The sequence below is a fragment of the Equus quagga genome, chromosome 16 (genome assembly GCF_021613505.1).
Source record: "Equus quagga isolate Etosha38 chromosome 16, UCLA_HA_Equagga_1.0, whole genome shotgun sequence".
Taxonomy (NCBI): Eukaryota; Metazoa; Chordata; class Mammalia; order Perissodactyla; family Equidae; genus Equus; species Equus quagga.
In genome coordinates this window covers 9,921,354-9,940,631 of record NC_060282.1, presented here as the reverse complement: position 1 = coordinate 9,940,631, position 19,278 = coordinate 9,921,354, and the positions used below count along the sequence as shown (strand labels likewise).

The 19,278-nt window shown below is 51.5% G+C and overlaps 1 protein-coding gene across 1 annotated transcript in view; it reads left to right on the top strand.

Moving 5' to 3' along the window:
* The window catches only part of TG (thyroglobulin), a 246,460-nt gene that overhangs the window by 129,003 nt on the left and 98,179 nt on the right, over nt 1–19,278 (top strand). The window contains exons 38-41 of the mRNA XM_046642282.1: nt 1,468–1,687; nt 3,184–3,277; nt 5,186–5,345; nt 12,614–12,816. Of these exons, the coding sequence (XP_046498238.1) occupies nt 1,468–1,687; nt 3,184–3,277; nt 5,186–5,345; nt 12,614–12,816 (677 nt within the window). The remainder of the gene's footprint in view (nt 1–1,467; nt 1,688–3,183; nt 3,278–5,185; nt 5,346–12,613; nt 12,817–19,278) is intronic.

Sequence of the window (19,278 nt, the reverse complement as noted above, 5' to 3'; positions counted from 1 at the left end):
AGTAGCTGGTCATATCATAAAACACAGGTCTCCCTGACTCCCCTGACCGGCTGTTAGTTTTCCCCTCACGGTGCCGAGCTTCAGTGGGCTGGAGGTCATGAACACATGTCCCACCAGGGTTTCTCAACCTTGCACCATTGACACGTGGGCCCACATAATTCTTTGCTGTGGGGAGCTGTCCTGCCTATCATAGGATGTTTAGCAGCATCCCTGACCTCTACCCTACTAGATGCCAACAGCAAGCGTCTCTCTCCAACCCTTGTGACAACCAAAAATATCTCCAGACATTGTCAAATGTCCCCTGGGAACAAAATCACCTCTAGTTGAACTACTGCATTCAACCAAGCTCTTGAGGAATGGATAGACTCCTGCCTGACTGTCTGTCTGTCTGTCTGTCTGCCCCTTCTCCCGTGCTCCGGTCTAGTCATCATATATATGTATATATATTAAACAAAAGGAGCTGCAGAGGCAGCAAAGCTTTCGCTCTCAACCAGCTGATGGGAGAGCCGAGCCAAGCAAACCCAGCTGCTGGAAATAATAAGAGACTTTGCACACACACACACACACATTGAGAGAGAGACAATATCTCTCCACCAGTGTTTGTTTCCCCTTGTGTGAGGCCCTAAGTCCTGTGGAGAATCAGACACACAGGCCTGTCTCAGGTCCCTGACATTGGCATTTGGCACCGAGCTGGAGCCCGACAAGAGTTTGTAGAACGAGTGAGCGAATGAAAGAAAATATAGTAGAGGAGATAAGGTAGGGCTCCAGGGAGGCCGATGGGATCTGGTGATTAGCCCTACAAGAAGGGGCGTGGAAAGCCCTCTGGAGCTCAGAGCGGTGATGGCAGGCGGGCCCAGCCCAGAACTTACAGACCATGCGGGATTCAGACACGAACAAAGGGAGGGAGGGCATTGCAGGCATGGGCAGAGGCCCAGAGAGGGGTCCTGACTTGACCCTTGACCCCATGTGAATGGGGCGTGGTCAGAGTTGGGTTCAGAAAGGTGTGGCTTTGACTCCTACATGACCATGAAGTCCTGGCAGCTGCCCACCCTCAGTCCCCAAACTTATTTCCTCACCAGTGAAAGGCAAATATGGGCCACAGTTCCTTAGCTGCAATCCTGAAATCCAAAAGTTCTAAAAAGTCCCTCTGTTCTTGTAAAAATCCAATTACGTCTGACCTGAAGCTCACGCCTGGCCCCACGGGGCTGAGTGAGGGGTTGTGGGCCAGAGTGACGAGCTAACACCTGGAGAGAAGGCACTGGTACTGCCTCTGCACATATTCAGTGCCTGGTAAAGATGAACTGTCTTGGCAGTTTTTTTCACATTGAGCACTAACTTGACTAGACTTAAGCTATTGGGGACTGAATGGATTTTCAACCTTTTTAAAGTGCAAATGGCTGTATTTTGTTTGAATAGAGCACCCACTGCTCCCTCTCGCCCTCCTCCCCTGCACGCCCCTCCCAATAGACCTCCCTCTCCTCGGCTCTGGGACATCTGCGCCTTCTGTGACCATCGCCGCCCACGGCCAGCTGCTGGGCAGGTCCCAGGCCATCCGGGTGGGCACTTCGTGGAAGCAGGTGGACCAGTTCCTGGGAGTTCCGTATGCCTCCCCGCCCTTGGCAGAGAGACGCTTCCGGGCACCCGAGCCCCTGAACTGGACAGGACCTTGGGATGCCACCAAGCCACGGTAAGGGCTGAGTGGAGCACGCTTAGGTGACTGCCCAGAGAAGCCCTCTCGCATCGTCATCCATCAGAGGGAGACCCTGGGGCAGAGCAGTGCCTCCTAGAGGGAGCGGTGCAGTGGGTGGGGGTGTCGTAGTTAAGGTGGCATTAAGCGCTCTAACAGATAAATGTCCCCAATATAACGTTATCTTCCTCCTGGAAAGTCCACTTGGTGATGGAGGGGCTGGTGTGCTCTGCTCCACACAGCGATTCGGGGACCCAGGCTGACAGAGGCTCTGCCTTCTTCAGCACAAACCTCCCTCGGCATCGCATTTAGGAAAGAGGCTGCGGGAGAGTCTGCTGGGGGCATTTCTAGGGGCCACCCTTGGAAGTGGTGTGCATCCAACACTTGCACCAGGATCCATCCGGGTGGCCAGAGCTCAGAACTCCTGGCCATGTCTGACTTCAGTGCGGCTGAGAAATATAGCAGAGAAGGAAAATTACATGAGCTAATGAAAATAACCTTAAAATAACTATTTTTTTTTCTAATAGGGACAATATTAAAAGGAGTTTTCAAAATGAGAAAAAAGCATCTATAGCCTGTCCTCCTGCCTCATCAGCTATTTTCGATTTCATCCATTCCTCCCAGGCATACACCGCTCTAGATAGCTGACGCAGTGGGGAAGATTTTGTGATTTTCCTAACTAGAGCGTGTGCGGAGTACCCTGAAGAAGGGCACTCCCCCTCCTCCTCCCCACCTGCGTTTGCCCTTCCCACAGTCCGGGCAGGTCCACAGGCTCAGGCCAGAAAGAGAGGAGCTAGGAGGCTCTTGAATATCTTTAATACCGGGGAAGGTGGAGGCTGCAGTGGGCCAGTGGCAGGGAGAATGTAGAAAGCCACGGCTGAGTCCCCACCACTGAGAAACGAAAGGAATAAACCTGCCCCAACTAGAGCACTTTGCCACGTTAGGATGTACCCATTTGACAGAGGAGGTTGAGTCACAGAGGTTTTAGAGTGGTGAGTAGTTGGAGCACTTGGCTCATCAGATCCCAGTGCTGAGTGGAATCAGTGTTTTGGGTGAAGTACCATCATCCTCCATAGGCCTGTCCCAGATGTGGTCTCAGCTCTTATGCTGGGAGACACTCACCCTGGCGCACAGGAACTCTGTGCTGACGTAGAGAGCAGGTCGGACACCTCATCTGGCAACAGGTCTGCACACTTGGAGCAAAGGAGGGCCAAGGTCCCAAGTGGCATCCATTGTCCCCTTCCTTGTCTCGGGTGCCCTTCTCTCTGGTTTAGCACCTGTTCCTGGGGGATGTTCCTGCCCAGGCCGGTGCCAGGGAGAGTGGCGGGCACCTGCTGTTCCTCCCATTCATTTGCCACTCCCATCTCCCGTTTCCCAAAGCTGCCTAATTGCCAGAGCTGGTGGGACCCCAGCCTCGGGAACGGGGCAGTGGGAAGGGGATGTGGGCCTGCCGCCTTGCTCCTTTCCCCTGGAAGTCTTACAGTCTGTATCTGCAGGGCCAGGTGCTGGCAGCCGGGCGCCAGAACGCCCCTGTCTCCCGGGCTCAGTGAAGACTGCCTGCATCTCAATGTGTTTGTCCCCCAGAATGTGGTGAGTCCTGCAGCCCTTGCTGGGTTTGCCTGGAAAACCGCCCAGGTGCCACCCGCTCCCCGCGGCTTTGGGCCCCGTTCCCTCCTCTCCCGTGTGCTCCCCTTGGGTTGTGCTCCCATGCCCCCTGGGGTGGCTCTTGGCTTCGAGAAGGCCTGACTGGCTGAGAGCAGGCAGAGGGGCCTTCGGCTTCCTCCACAGCCTCGTCCCATCCTCCCCACGTCCGGCATCCCGGCGCCCCAGCCACACCGGGGCCGGTGCACCGTTATCCCCACCCGCTTCTCTAAGAAATATTCACGATGGCCTGTGACGGGCCGGGACTGCTCCAGGTGGGACGCCGCTGTGACAAAACACAGCCACTGCCCTCCCGGGGCCAGAAATAAACAGACAAGCAAATAAATAGTGACGAAAAATACACAGGGACAGGAGGGGGTCGGTGGCGGTCAGGAGGTCCCGTTGGAGCACAGCGCAGAGGTGGGAGGATGTGAGCCATGCAGGCAGGCAAGGTGAGGGCCGGCCATGTAGGGCGGGGACCCCTAGAGGCCACAGGCTGGGAAGGGAGCAGCTGGCATTCCAGTTAGCCTGCAAATGAGGAAATGCCCTCTCCCCTGCGGAAGATGCTTGGGGCCACCCCTTGGGGGCGTTTGTGGGAGCTTTCTGCATGGACTCTTATTTGAGGCAGCTCTGGAGGTGAGGTGGGGGGCTTTGACCCTGACCCTGGTTGTGCCCTGTTTTGAAGCCCGTTTCTGCCTAAGTAGCATCTGTGACCCTGAGGTTGAATATTTGAGTTTTCTATTTGGGGGAAAGGGTCAGAATGCATGGGAGTGAAAGGACCTGATGAGCTTTAGGAAACAAGAGTTTCTGGTGAGGCTGACCCAAAGTTGATAGATCCCATGGTGCATGTGACGATGCCACCAATTCCTGGTTTCCTACTAGCAGAGAGAGTCAACTGTACTTCATGGGCTGCGTTAACAGAAGTATGGAGCCTAGAGTGAGGGAGGTGATAGAGTTCCATTCTGCCCAACTCTGGTCATACCATACTTGCAGATGCCAAATTAAGATCTGGCTCCAAACCAGCCTGCTACTTGCTTTCATATCTGTGATTTCACTTGTCTTCACATCGATTCTACAAGGAAGATATCTATATCTTCCTATCTCTCTCTATATATAGTCCCTCCTCATTTTAAAGGTGCAGAAATGAGGCTAAGAGAGGCTAAGTGACTTACTTAAGGACACACAGCTGGGCTGAGTGGAGGCTTGGTCCCCGTATCCTGACTCCAAATCCAGTGCTCCGTCCCCCAGGGAAGTTCCCATTTGAAGAAAGCTTTGCTGTTTCTGTCTTGAGCAGCTCCATCGCCTCATCCTGGCCTTGGGGGAGGAGCGTTGATGCCATAGCCTGGGCTGCCACAGCGGCGCATGCTGCTAAAGTGACGGAGCCTGCAGGGGTTGGGGGGGCAGCATCTTGGACACCTCCTTCTGGCTGCGGGGTGGAGAGGCTGAGGACTGACCCTCAGGACCCCTGCAGCCTCCCCTTGCTTCACTGACACTTGCCGGCAGCAAGGCAAACAGCCTCCTCTCTTGCTGGTGTGCCACCCAATAAAATGGCTCTGAGCGCTGTTAGGATGTCAGTCATGTTGGAGAAGGGCCACCTAGCTTAATTACCTCTTTACAGGACCTCGCTCCCAACACAGGCACATTCTGAGGCCTGGGGGTTAGGGCTTGAACATGTTAATTTAGGGGGACACACTTCACCCCATAACATGGGACTGAGTGTGCCCAGAGAGCAGCGCTGACCAGAAGAGTCACACGCAGGCTCAGAATCTCACTCCTCCATGGGAAGGTGCCCTCACTGAGCTCTGCTGCGGGAAAATGGGCCAAGCTGTAGCCCCCGCATCTCTCCAATACCCACAGGCCCCCGGAGCGTCCGTGCTGGTGTTCTTCCACAACACCATGGAGGGCAGGGTGAGCGAAGGACAGCTGGCCCTTGACGGTTCCTTCCTGGCTGCTGTTGGCAACCTCATCGTGGTTACTGCCGGCTACCGAGTGGGCGTCTTCGGCTTCCTGAGTTCCGGTGAGTTGCTGGCGTTGGTGGGACTGCTGACTCCTGAAGCTGAGGCTCGCTCTGTGCGTGTGCGGCCCCTTCTTCCCGAAGCCCCATCCCCTCGTGGCCCCTGGCCCGCCTCCAGCCCAGCTGAGCCCTCAGTGGAACATCCAGCTCCCTCCAGTGACGCTGACACTCGTAGACAAGAGCCATAGTTTCCATTGATTGGACTATGTGTCGGAAGCTGTCCCATGCTTTATCTTGCGATGTGTATCTGTGTGTGTGTCTATTGAGGTCTCAGAAGGTTAGACACTTGCTCAAGGTCACATGCTCAGGAAAGAGCAGGACAGGATTCCCCAGCAGGGTTGACTGGCCCTGGAGAACCGTAAGGCATGGATTATGGCCTTGGACACACAGGGAAGCCCTCTGACTCAGAGTGAGGGCTGCATCAGTGATGGGCTTCCGGCTCCCCCTTTAACTCCAGCCTTGCTTGTGAACATTGGCCTGTCCCCTATCTAGTCACAGGCCCATTTGTCACTCTGGTTGCCCCCTCTCCTCTCCCCTACAACCCCCAGGGCAGAATTGAGGCTTGGACCTATGCCAGCATCCTTCATCCACATCTCCTCCATCTCCAGCCCCCACCAGTGGCAGGGCAGTTGTCAAGTAGCTGTGACCGAGCACAGACACGCTGGTCTGGGAATTCGAAGAGCCATTCATTGTCTATGTGACCTTGGACAAACCCTTCCTTTCTCTGAGTCTCAGTTTTCTCCTCTGTAAAATGGGAATAATTGTACTCAACTTCCAGAGTTACTGTGAGGCTCAAGTGAGGTCCTGCATGTGAAAGGGCTTTAGAGACTGTGACGGGCTTTTCGAGTCCTCCAGGATGGGCACTGAGCCTCGTCTCTGTTCTCCAAGATTCTCATTTAAGACCTGGGTTGGCTTACCTGCTAAGTATGGGTGGGCGGGTGGAAGGCAGCATGGCTGGAATGAGGGACTTGACTAGAGTGTGGGTGAGTGGGGTGGATCTAGCACGAGTAGGAACCCAGCGGTGCAGGGAATGCGGGCTAACAGACCACCTGGCACGGGGCCTTGAGCGCCATGATGAAGATTCTAGGCCTGCGCAACAAACGCGAAAGGGTCAAGAAATTAAGGCAAAACGCGACCAGATGCCAACGTGGGAAATGGAGATGAAGAACAGATTTCAGATTTTCCCTCAGGGGGAGCAGGGTCAGCTGCCAGAGCATTGACAATGCTTCGCCTGGTTTACTTTCCTCTTTTCAAACATGACTGAATGATTTAAGTCAGTAGCTCCTTTCTCTAAGGAGGTGGGTGAAATTCCAAGCTCCTCCTGCTGAACGGTGGTGGTGGGTGGGGGCAGGTTTTCACAGACACGGCTGACTTCTTGGTTTAGAGCATTTCCAGACAGAAGAGAGTGAATTTCCATATGTCGTCTGTCCCTGAGGGGGCGAGGGGCTATGATTTCATGGGCTGTCATCTTATTGAGAATTCGTGTGCTTCTGGGAAGGCAAACTCATTTCTGCTGCTGGTGGGGGCAGCGCTGGGGGGAGGCAAAGGAAACTTCCAGAACACTCAACCCTTCCCATTCCTGACTTGCAAGGCTGCCTGTTCATTTTACTTAAATCAAAAGTGTCAGCCAGAGAGAGAAGGAAAGTTACGCTTACCCGGCGCCTTGCTGTGCCAGACATCTTGCCTGGATTATTTCATTTCATTCTCACGGCAGCTCTGTGAGGCCAGGCTCATGTGGCTTTTCACAGATGAAACGACGAGGCGCAGAGAGGTCAAGGAACTTTATGCGCCACAGTTATGAGTGGCATCCTGGGCGTTAAACCCTGGTGGTCCAACCGCAAGAAAAAAACATAGGGTAGCTTGCTCCCTCAGATGTCCAGGAACACCCTACGGATCCCTCAGTCTTCTGTGTACAGAGCAGGATTCCTCTTTGCATTCGTTTAGCCACAGGCAGTCTGTCTCTGCTTTCTTTACTAGACCTCCGAGCGTTTCCCACATTCCTGAGATTTCACATCTCTTACGTTGGGCCTCCCTGCAGTTCAGCCGGATAGGGAAGCATCCATCAGTCAAGAAACAGACACAGAGAAAGTGGCAGGGGGCGGAGAAGCAGCCACAGGGTGATACCAACATAGGCCTCTTGACGGCAGAGGGGCCGCCTCCTGCCTGCCACACACTTTTGATGACAAGGCTCTATGGAGGGGCGGCCACCACGCAGAGGATGTGGGAGTTCACAGCCTCCAGGCGCGCTTGAGAGGGAAAAGGGAGCAGGCGTGCCATTCAGCTCACCCCCAATAAATTTACGACACAAGCACACCATCCCCTTTCCCATTTTAAAAAAAGTACAATAGATTTTACTATTTAGAGAGGTTTTCTGTATACAGTAAAATTGAGCAGAAAGTACAGAGAGTTCCCACACACTCCTTTGTCCCTTGCCTCAGTTTCCCCTGTTATTGGTGAGGCACATTTGTTACAATTGATGAGCCAGTATTGGTACCTTGTTATTGACTGAAGCCCGTGGTTGACGTGAGGGTTCGCGCTTCGTGTTTTACGTGCTGTGGGTTTTGACAAATGTGGGATGACGCGTGTCCACCATTACGGCATGACACAGAATAGTTCCACTGCCCTAAAACTTCCCTGGGCTCCGCCTATTTGTCCCTCCCCTTTTCTGTTTTACATGGCTGGAAAACTGCCGTTCAGAGCACAGGGCTGGAAAGAGCCCACTACTTCGAGTGCCAGCCTCAGCCTGGTGTCCTGCACGGCGCACAGACTTTGCACACTCACAGGGCAGGGCCTGAGGGAAGCTCTGTGACTCTGTGGGTACCAGGGGCTCTAGGCAGTTCCTCCCCTCCGCATCCCATCACAGGCTGCCTGTCTTAGCATCAGATGATGCTGAGACCTTCGGGGCGGATGATGAGATAAAGGGTGAAAGGCAAATGCCTGGAAGCGAGCCTGGCATCAGCAGGGGCTCACAAGGTTAAGGCCTTTTCTTTCCATCGACAGCCTTCTTCAATAGTCAGGGCTGTGCTGTAGTCGTGTCCCGGCCCCGCATGTGGTCAGAGCTGCCTCCCATCGTGGCAGCAGCAGCCCTGGCATTTACTGAGTCAGCCCGGGTAGCAGCTCTGTGTGCTTCGTCTCACAGATAAATGTGTGCAGCATCTGCTGTCGTAGCCCAGAGTGAAAATGGTCCCTTGAGGACTCCAGACTCCAGAGGCGCTTTTCAAAAGGGGTGGGAGAAAGATAAAAACAGAAGCTCGCGCCAGTCCCGCGGCCGACTGGACAGATTCGTGGTCTCTGCGAGAGAGGCCAAACCCAACAGTCCTTAAGGGAGCCGTGGTTCCTGAGGAACGGAGCAGTTGGAAAGGAAGTGAGGGGGTCGGTGGGCCTGGGGAAGCCATTGCCCCAGCCTGGACCCTGCAGGCGGGACAGACCCTGGGGGCGTGGGACACAGTGATGATCCTTCTTTCTCTGCAAAGCAATGCAGAGAGGGGGACCAGGGGTGGCAGCGTGGGTCAGAGGAGGAGCGGGTGGGCACCGCCTCTGCAGGGCAAGGAAGCAGAGGAGGTGTGCTTTGGCCAGCGAGCCAGACAGAAGGCCAGGCACGGGATCATCATCATTACCTCATCATCCCTGGGGCGTTGGAGGCCCCCGACAGGGTCTGCCACCCTCTCCGACTGCAAGACCAGGCACAGAGTCCTGCCCAGCGGGAGACCCATCACAGGTGCCATTTCTGCTACTGAAGACAGGGCACATCCTGCAAAGGGCCTCTGTAGGATGATGCTGGGACCTAAGCCCGGTTTGTTTTATTTAAGAAAAACCAAACAATCTCTATCGTGCTGTATGCCAGGCACTGTTCCGTTCCCTTTACGAATATTAACCAATGCAGTCATCATAGCAACCTAACGAGGTAGGTACTATTATAACCCCCATTTTACAGGTGGGGAAAGTCAGGTCTTGTTAAGTAACTTGTCCAGGGCCCCACACAGCTAGCAGGTAGAGGAGCCGGGACCTGGGCCCAGCTGGTCTGACTCCATAACCCGTGTCCTTACCCACCTCTCCGTGCTGCCTGTTATTGATGGCATCAATAATGACCTGGGCGAGAACCCACCATGAGCCCAGAATTGTGCTAACAAGCTTTAGAGGGATAGATGAAGAAATCAGATGAGCAGGTGAGGACCAATTAGACAGTGAGGGAACCACGGAGTGTTTGCTGGGGTGGTTCTGACCAGAGGGGCAGGAGGCTGCAGGTGGAGGGGCAGAGCAGGGCCGGCTGGGGTAGATGGAGAGGAGCTTTACCCTGTTGTCCAGAAATCTGCTCACACCCGTGTCCCCACTGGACTGGACGCGCCTGGTCCACAGAGAGCAGCCCTCTCCAGTTTCATGCCCCCCGCAGCTCTGCACAGCACGTGTTTGTGGCAGAACGGGGCCAGGCGGACCTGAGTGGGGCCCTGAGGATGAGGAGAGTTGGGGCTGCACACACAGACCGCGGGTGGAGTGAGTGGGGATGTGATGAGTGGACCCCCATGGCTGGACGAGAGCCGGTGTCGGACAGTGAAGGGAACCAGACTGCTTGGGGAGGCCGAGGTCCACCTTAGAGGATCTGAAAAGTCAGGAAGAAGTTTAGACTTGATGAGGCAGGAATGAGGGAGTTATGAAAGCTTTTGAGCAGGGACGGTTCCATAAATAGCTTAGATTTTCTAATGAAAATAACACAGGGCCTTGCACATCATAGATTTTTCAACCAATGTTTGTTGAATTGTATTGAATATTAGGACAGAGCTCCAAGTGTGCAATTTAAGTCCCGACTTGATCTCACATTTGCTTCTTGCACCTAAACAAACTTTTCCTCTTGAGGCTCAGCTTCCTCACCAGCCAAGGACAGGGTTGGACTAGACTATCTCAGACCAGCTGGTTAGCTGCCTTCTGTGCGGGTCCCGGAGCCGTGTGCCCTGAGGGCCAGGATCTTGTCTACCTTCCTCTTCGCAGTACCTAGCATGATGCCTGGCACCAGGTGAAGCCTCTTGAACGCCCCCTCCCTTCTGACCTCCTAGGGGTCTGTTGACCCCAGAATGTCAGTATTGTAAGCAAGAAGCTGATATATGAGACGTAGGAGTCAGGGACATTCTCTTCTCCCCCATTGTCACTGGAAATTCAGGCCATGGATGTCACTTCCCAGACTTGCAGGACTGGGTCCTGCTCATTGGCACGCTGCTTTCCTGCCCTGCCTGAGACCTCATAAACAAATGCTTTCATCCTAACAAATGAGACGTATGCGCAATCCAGAAAGGTCCACGGAGAGAATGGTGCCAATCGCGTCACCAAACCCAGAACATGAAATGCATTTGAAGAAATTCTGAAAAGTCTTCCCAGCTGGAAAAGTAATTTGGGTCATTTGTACCGGTCCGTCCTCGGAGCTGGTGTTCTCATCAGCTTTGTGAATACCAGGGTGGCGAATGGAGATGCAAGATCTTTCTGTTTTTCTCCTTGGGAATATGGGGTCTTGGTGATAGTTTCTCGCTTGATGCTGAAGCCTGTTAGTCATATCTACGGTCATTCATTCACCTAATACTTACTGAAGACCTACTATGTGCCACTAGTTTTAGTAGGGGTACAGTCTAGCAGGGAAGACAATGGTGACAAGTACCCTGAAAGAGGATGCTGGCTTTGCCTGAGGGCTGCCTGTGAACTGATGGCATAGCTAAGACTTGAAGGATGGCTGGGCCGAAGGAGGAGGAAGATAGGGAAGGCCCGGGGGAGGGGGAGGGCTCTGGGCAGAGGAAATCACCTGTGCCAAGCAGGGGCCTGGGAGAGGGTGGACTGGTGTGTTTGAGCAACTGATGGGCAGCCTGGGTCTGCAGCACAGGCATAGGAAGAGACAGAGGGGGCCCAAGAGACGGACGACCCAGTCCCATGGGACCTTGAATGCATTGGAAGAACTGAGCTCGTTCCTAAGGACAATGGGGTGAGATGGGAGATTCTAGATAGGTTGGGGCAAGGTGTGTGTGTGTGTGCCTGTGAGAGACAGACAGAGACAGAGACATAGAGAGAGAGACTTGATCAAAATTATAAGCTTAAAAGACCACTCTGGGTGTGGCATGGAGAATTCATTGGCGGGAGGAATATGCAGATGCAGGAGGCCAATAAGAGGCGCTGAGCAGAGATGGCGGCTGAGATCAGTGGAGAGAGAGAGCCTGCAGAGAGCACATGGGGAGAGAGTGGGGATGCGGCAGAGCAGACATCAGGGAAGGCCCGCAAGGCTGTGCAGGAGCAGAATGGGTGGGTGGAGCTGCTTTTGAAGGAGAAGACAGAAACTCTGGAGATGCTGCTGGCCAGGGTGCTCAGGAGACTTAGCATCAATTCCCTGGGGGACGGAAGGAACCTGAGGTGCCTGTGAGACAGCCTCCTGGAGAAACATGAGGGTCTGGAGCCGGCAGAGTGTTCTGAGCCGCTGGTGTGTGCCCCAGAGTCATCAGCGTGGACGTGGTGGTTGAAGCCATGGGATGGGCTGAGGTTTCCTGGAGCAAAGCTGGAGAAATGTATAGCCTCAGCCCACAGCAGAACAGGCCTGGGCGTCTGGGGCAGTTAGTGGTGTAGACCGACAAGGAGGATCCGTTGAATCCAGAGGACGGCCAGATGGTCTTCGGCATGTAGTGTCCCAAAACACCATGGAGAAGAGCATGATTTTTTCGGTCTGGATCATACCGTTAAAAAAAATAATAATGTTGAGCTTTTAGTAGATATTTACTGAATTCTGTGAAAAAAGGAAAGAGAGATCAACTCAGTTGAATGTTATCGAAGGTCGCAGAGAATGAGGGAGTGGGAAGGAACGAGATCCAGAACCTCGCTAAACCTGGCCATTATTGGGGAGGCAAAGGTATGGAGAGCCATGGCAGTGGGTGAAGATGTGGGGCAGGAAGTTCATCTGCTTGCTACCCATTTGCCAAGCCGTGGGGTGGTCTGAACATGTACTGCCTCTAATCTGAGCAGCGGCCCTCGTCTGCCATGGGAAGCTGTGGCTCAGAGAGGTGGAGAAACACATCTAAGATCTCCTAGCTAGCAAAGGCTGAAGCGAGAGTTCACACCTGGATGGGTCTGATTCCAGAGCCCATGATCTTGCCACTGCCCCACCCTGTATGTGGAGCCACTGTCCTGACCTGTGCAGACAGGAGGCTGGGTGCTCCACAGGTACCATGTGCCTGGCTCAGACAGCATTAGGATGATTAAATTCCAGGTTGCAAAATCACAAAGGGTTAAATGCTTTCCTCTCTTTGAAGGGTCCAGTGAGGTGAGTGGCAACTGGGGGCTGCTGGACCAGGTGGCGGCTCTGACCTGGGTGCACACTCACATTGGAGCGTTTGGTGGGGACCCTCGGCACGTGGCCCTGGCAGCAGATCGTGGCGGAGCTGACGTGGCCAGCATCCACCTTCTGACCACCAGGACTGCCAACTCCAGACTCTTCCGGAGAGCCGTGCTGATGGTGAGTCGCCTGTTCTGCCTCCAGCCTTGCTGCAGATGCTGGCCGGGCAAGGTGGTCCTCTCCTGCCTCTTGAGACCGTTGACTTCGACTACTTGGTTTTCCCTTATCCTTAGTCCTGAGTGTGCACCCTGCTTGTGGCCATCTTTCCATGCGCACATGAGCCAGGATGCTGAGGGCTCTGCTGACTGCTGTCCACTTGTATCTAAAGTGGTAATGATTCTAGATGGTGACTATTTGCTTGGAGTGTCTCATTAGGGTTTAATGAACTGGACCCTCGATTACCTCCCTTGTCAATAGACAAACATAAGGGGTTGGGATGCAGGAGGAGAAGCTTTCCGGAAATCTAATGATGAGAGCACAGTTTAGCTGATACAATGCTGAATACACTCAACAGTGTCGCCAAAAACAGGAGAGAAACAGAACCAAGAGGACTCTCATCTACCCCAATGTCGCTTCCCTGATCTTCTCCAGGTTTGAACTTGGAATCTTCCCTTAAGCTGTCTGATTTCTTCAATAGCCCGCACTCCATCCTCCCTGAGATTCTGTTCTTGTGACATTTTATTGTAGAACAATATTGGGTGATTCCTTGCTTTCGCCAGTCCCTTCCACCTCATTGGAAGGGTGAGGAGAGGCAAGGCACCCAGAGCTTATCCACATGGCTATCCAAGGAGTGGCAGGTAGGTGGGTCAGCAGCCACAGGATGAGGGACAGAGAAAGAAAAGTTTGGCCAATTAAGTTGTTGACTGTTGAATGAAGGCAAAGAATAGAACTCAAGATTCTACTGGATGGTCTGAAGCACCTGCTAGGTGACGATGATGATGATGGTGATGATGGCGATGATGATGGTGATGATGATGATGGTGGTGATGATGATGGTGATGATGATGATGATGGCAATGATGGTGATGGTGATGATGATGGTGAGATGATGATGGTGATGGTGATGATGATGATGGTGATGATGATGGTGAGATGATCATGATGATGGTAATGATGATGATGGTGATGACGATGATGGTGATGATAATAATATAATGATGTTGATGATGATGGAATAATTATGATGGACAAAATGACTTGGTTGACCACAGCATAAGCCCTGATGGCTATTCTGTCATTAATTAACTTCTAATTTTATTGAGCATCCACCTTAGGGCAGGTGCTATGCAAGGTGCTGGAAATCCCATGCTGAATAATACATGTCCTAGTTCTCAGGAAGCTTGTAGTTTACTGGGAGGAGTGAGAGACAAACACTTCAAGCAGATATTTAAAAGAAGGTCTTAGGGTGGCTCAGAGAGAAGCCCCGAACTCAGCACAGGGGACAGAGGTAGTGGCATAGGGGAGCCTCCCAGGAGAGGGAGTGTCTGAGCTCATGCTGAAGGCTGCGTGGGCATTAACTGTAGGCAGAGTCCAGGCGCCAAGGGAAAGCTGGATCTTCGCTGAGATCTGCCCATCACATGGTGTGTCTCGAGGACAGGGTCTTCGTGGGCAGTGGTGTGGCGGCTGGGAGGCAGAGAGCAGCCAGACGGCACTGAATCCAGCCTGGCTTTTATCCTGAGTGCATGGGAGCCATTGGAGGGTTTTGTCTGTTTGCTTGCTTGCTTTGGTTTCCCATGTTACATTTTTAAGAGTATACTTCAGTGGCGTTACGTACATTCACAATGTTGTGCAACCATCCCCACTAATCATTTCCAGCACTTTTTCATCGTCCCAAACAGAAACCCTATACCTATTAAATAGCTCCCCCTTCCCCCTTCGTCCCAGCCCGGGTGACCTCTGTTCTACCTTCTGGTCTACGAATTTGCCTACTCCGGGTACCTCATGTTAGTGGAATCGAACACGACTTGTCCTTTTGTGACGGGCTTATTTCGCTTACCATAGCGTCTTCAAGGTTCATCCATGTTGTAGCCTGTGTCAGAGTTTCATTTCTTTTCAAGCTGAATAACAGACCGTTGTATGTATATACCACATTTGGTTATCCATTCATCTGCTGATAAACGTTTGGGTTGCTTCCACCTTTTGGCCACTGTGACTAGTGCTACTATGAACACTGGTATGTCATCAAAGCGTTTTTAAGCAGGTGGGAAACTTCCTTAGAAAACGCTTTAGGAAGACTTCTCTTAGAGCTGGGTGGAGGATGAATTTAAGAGGAGCAATGATGGAGGAAGAGAAAGCAATGAAGACAATATTAAGTGACACAAATTAAGGGAAGATGGAGAACTATTGAGGCCAGTGCCGTGGACCAGCCAGCAATTCTAGAGACCATATAACCACACCCCAGCTTTGTCCAGCCTTCCTGAGATCCAAACCCTTGATCATAAGGAGGGTAGGCGAAGTATCATTGTTTGGGCATAACTGATGCTAAATCAGCATCATCGTCATCCTCCCCTATAGGAAGCAGTGCCACCTGCCACTTCGTCTCTCTCCTTCAGCCGTAGGAGCATGCCAGTGTTCCTTGAAGGGTCCATTCTCTACTCAGCCTCACGCAGGCAGTCTCCTCTGCACGGAACCCTCTCCTCCCATCTTCCTCTTTGCCTGCCCTACTCATCTTTCAGGGAATCCTTCTAGACTTCTCAGTCTAGAGCTGGACCCCCTTTATATGGCTTATGCTGTCTGTACTTCTCATGATTTCCCACCAGTAAATAATTATTCCTGTTGCCATGTCTGTCTCTCTCACAAGACTGCAAGCTCTGGGAGAGAGGGGCCAGGGGTGCACCCAACACAGCTTCTCACAGTAGATGCTCCATAATTAATATCCAGGCAGCGAATGAGCCCGTGAATGGAGGACTGTGCCCAGGGACCCGCAGACTATCCACTCCCCTCCCTCCCAGCCCTTTCCTGTGTTTCTTGTCCTTTGACTGGGGTTTTATTCAATCTGCCCTCTGTAGCGGCTCCTTCTTAGTGGCAGGAGGTCTGAACACAAAGATCTTTGAATTCCTGGTCTTGAGAACAGACCTTTCCGCCTTTGAGCCGATCCTGAAGGGCTTTCTCCAGGGCCGTCTCAGCCACCAGACCCTCACTGGGACCCAGGAGACACCAAAAATACCTTCCAGTAGGCCCAGAAGGCAGAATTTTCTTTTCGAAATTTCTGGAGGGTTTAGGTGTTTGGGGAATTTCAAAACTAATCTGTTTTAACAAATGGTAGAGTATTTAAAAATAAACCCTCCGTCTGTTTTAGTCATTTAGGAGCAGCTTTTACAACTGCTCCCAGAAGTCCTTGGGATGCATGTGAAATTATTTGGAATCGAGAGACCTAAAATGCTTCAATATATTAGCAGTTCTTAAACGTGTTCTTTACCAACAGATGTTGGGGAACGAATGTGAGTTGATGATATATTCTTGGATAAAATCTTAAATTTTTCTGCAAATCTTGGGGCTAGAGCTGTTGAAATATCGGGCGAGACAGACTCTCATGATAATTAATAACTCAAATTTATTTGTTTAGCATGATTGGGGCCATAAAGTACTTTCAATATATTATCTCATAGAGTCCTCACATTGATTTGCCGGGAGTGTTAATGTTATTTCCCATCTAGAAATCGAAGACTCAGGGATGTTTAGTGACCTGCTGGAGAACACACAGCAAAGAAGGAGCTGCATCAGGGGCTAGGACCTAAAGCCAAATCCTGCGTTTTCCCAGTCTATGAGGCTGCTTCTCCTGGAACTGGGGACTTTTTGGGAGTCTCAGTGTGTCAGAGAAAAAGCCCAGGCCTGGGATCAGACAAGCCTGCATCAAGATCCTGGCTTGGGGTGAAACCTTCCCCTCTACATTCTTCACGGATAAAACAGGCAAGGTTAATTCTGTCTCCCAAGGCCCTGAGAAGTGGTCATCCTATAGGGTTTGCAAAGTGTCCTGCACACTATAGGAACTCAAGAAATCCCAGTGGCCCCGTCCCACGCCAAGCATAGGCAACTCCAAGCAAAAGCAGGTCCAAGGACATTTCACCTGCCTGGGGGCCGGGGTGGAGGAGGAAGAGGGGTACCTTATTACAAATCTGCATTCTGTGCCTCTGATGCCCTGACCAGTTTGAGGAGAAGATAGAGGAGGTCGTGTCCTCTGCCGTGTGATTCACAGGACCCAGAAGAAATTTCCATTGCTTTCCTTCGACATTGCCCCAATTCTGCATTCCTCAGAATGAGGGCCAGGCCCCATGAATTGGCTTCAAGCTGAATTTTCCTGTCTCCTTTCCTGCTCTGTTCCTACACGAACCCATCACTCCAGGCTCACCAGCCGGGACCATTCCTAGAAAATGCCACGGCTTCTCTAGTTCTTTCCATTGCTGTGCTGCGGTCAGCACGTCCAGTTCCCCACCTGGAAAGTCGCTCCGCCCCTCAGGCCTCAGCTGAAACAGGGCCATGAAGCTTCTCCTCATCTCTTAAAACAGAAAGAATCTTGACAGTCAAGAGATTGCTTTTTAGCTGTTTTTAGGAATTCTGCTTTGTTTGCATGCTCGTTATTTTTCTAACATATCTTATTCCAATTCTGCTATGATTGGGGATGTGAGTTTATCCTCTTCGTTCTTCCTTAACATTTAGCACAGCATCTGGTCCAAAGAGGACACGTGAGACCATGCTGAGTTCCATTCAGCTGGTGGGGGGAGGTGGTGGGCTGGGCCCAGAGCACCATTTTCTCCTCTTTTTGCACGTGCGTCGTAATGTGACCACTCTCCCCTGTGCTACTCTCGACCAAAATTGACCCAGCTAGGAGGTCGGCCCCGTGGCCAAGTGGTTAAGTTTGTACGCTCTGCTTTGGCGGCCAGGAGTTTTGCCAATTCTGATCCTGGGTGCAGACACAGCACCGCTCATCAAGCCATGCTGAGGCAGCGTCCCACATAGCACAACCAGAAGGACCTATAACTAGAATATGCAACTATGTACTTGGGGGGCGTTGGGGAGAAGAAGGGGAAAAAAAAGAGGAAGATTGGCAACAGATGTTAGCTCAGGGCCTGTCTTAAAAAAAAAAATTGACCAAGCTGTTCATGGTCCGTGATGCTTCCATGTATATTTTAGAATAAGTTTATTGATTTTTAAAAAATATTCCTGATGGGAATTTGATTGCAGTGTCATGGAATTTTTCAATTAATTTCAGAAAAATATCTATGTTTTTATGGGGTTAATTCTGGCATCCATGAATCAGGTTAACACCATAACCACGAATGTGGTACTTTTATCTCTGTAGGTCTTTTCATAGAGTTTGGAACTTTTCTCCATAAAAGTTTTGTGGAATCGTTGTAGGCAAATCCCTATGTGTGTCATAGTTTGGTTGGCACCATGAGTGGTGTCTGTTTTTCTATTGCGCTTTCTAGTTGGTAAATGCTGGCAGAGGAAAGTAAGTTGGTTCCAAATTTGCTGAGCTCTCTTAGCACCTTCTAACACTTTGTCTCTTGGTTCCATTGGATTTTTTATGAAGTTATCTCGTCCTCTGCAAATAACGGCAGGTCTTCTTGTGTACCTGTTGGAGCAAAAGGCTCAGCTTCTCTAACAAGGACACCCAGCACTAACGCAGCTTAAATAATAAATCCGGGTCTTTTTCTTCTCTTTCTCATAACATTTCCCAAGGTGAGGAGTTCAGGGGTCTCGTGATCTCTCAGGGCCTGGGTACCTTCTAGGTGTTTCTCTGCCATCCTAGGGCGTTGTCCTCATCTTCAGGGCTGAGTCTGGGTGGCCGGGGGTTCCAGACAGCAGGGAGGGGACAGAAAGAGAGGAGGGCCACCCCTGCTGACCTAGGGTGGACGAGGGCACATTCCCTCCTGTGGAGCCCCCAGGGCCGTGCAGACCCACATCCAACTCGCTCTCCTTCTCCTGCTTTCTTGTGATCATTCTTGTTCGTGTTTTTATCAGTCATATGAATCTTAGTCTTTAAACATGTTTTCCTTTTTCAATCTTCTTTATGACTGCATTTTAAAAATCCTATTTCATTGGGGCTGGCCCCGTGGCCGAGTGGTTAAGTTCGCGCGCTCTGCTGCAGGCGGCCCAGTGTTTCGTTGGTTCGAATCCTGGGCGCGGACATGGCACTGCTCATCAGACCACGCTGAGGTGGCGTCCCACATGCCACAACTAGAAGGACCCACAACGAAGAATATACAACTATGTACCGGGGGGCTTTGGGGAGAAAAAGGAAAAAATAAAATCTTTAAAAAAAAAAAATCCTATTTCATTGAAGTCTGCCTTTATCATAATCTTCCACTTTCTCTTCATTTCCTTAGCAAACTGCTGTTCTTTTGGCTTCTTGAGTTGAAAGCTAACCTTGCTTTTCATTCTTTGTTTACTGATCAATGGACTTCAAACAATAAATATCCCTCTTACTATTGTATTAGCTATGCCCCCGAAGTTTTGAGAAGTAGCAATATGTCATATATTTTTTAAGTATTTTATTATTTCTTGCATTATTTTCTTCTTAACACAAGGACAATTTTTTTTGGCTTTTAGAGTCGTAGACTTTTTACCCATCCTTTTGCAAAC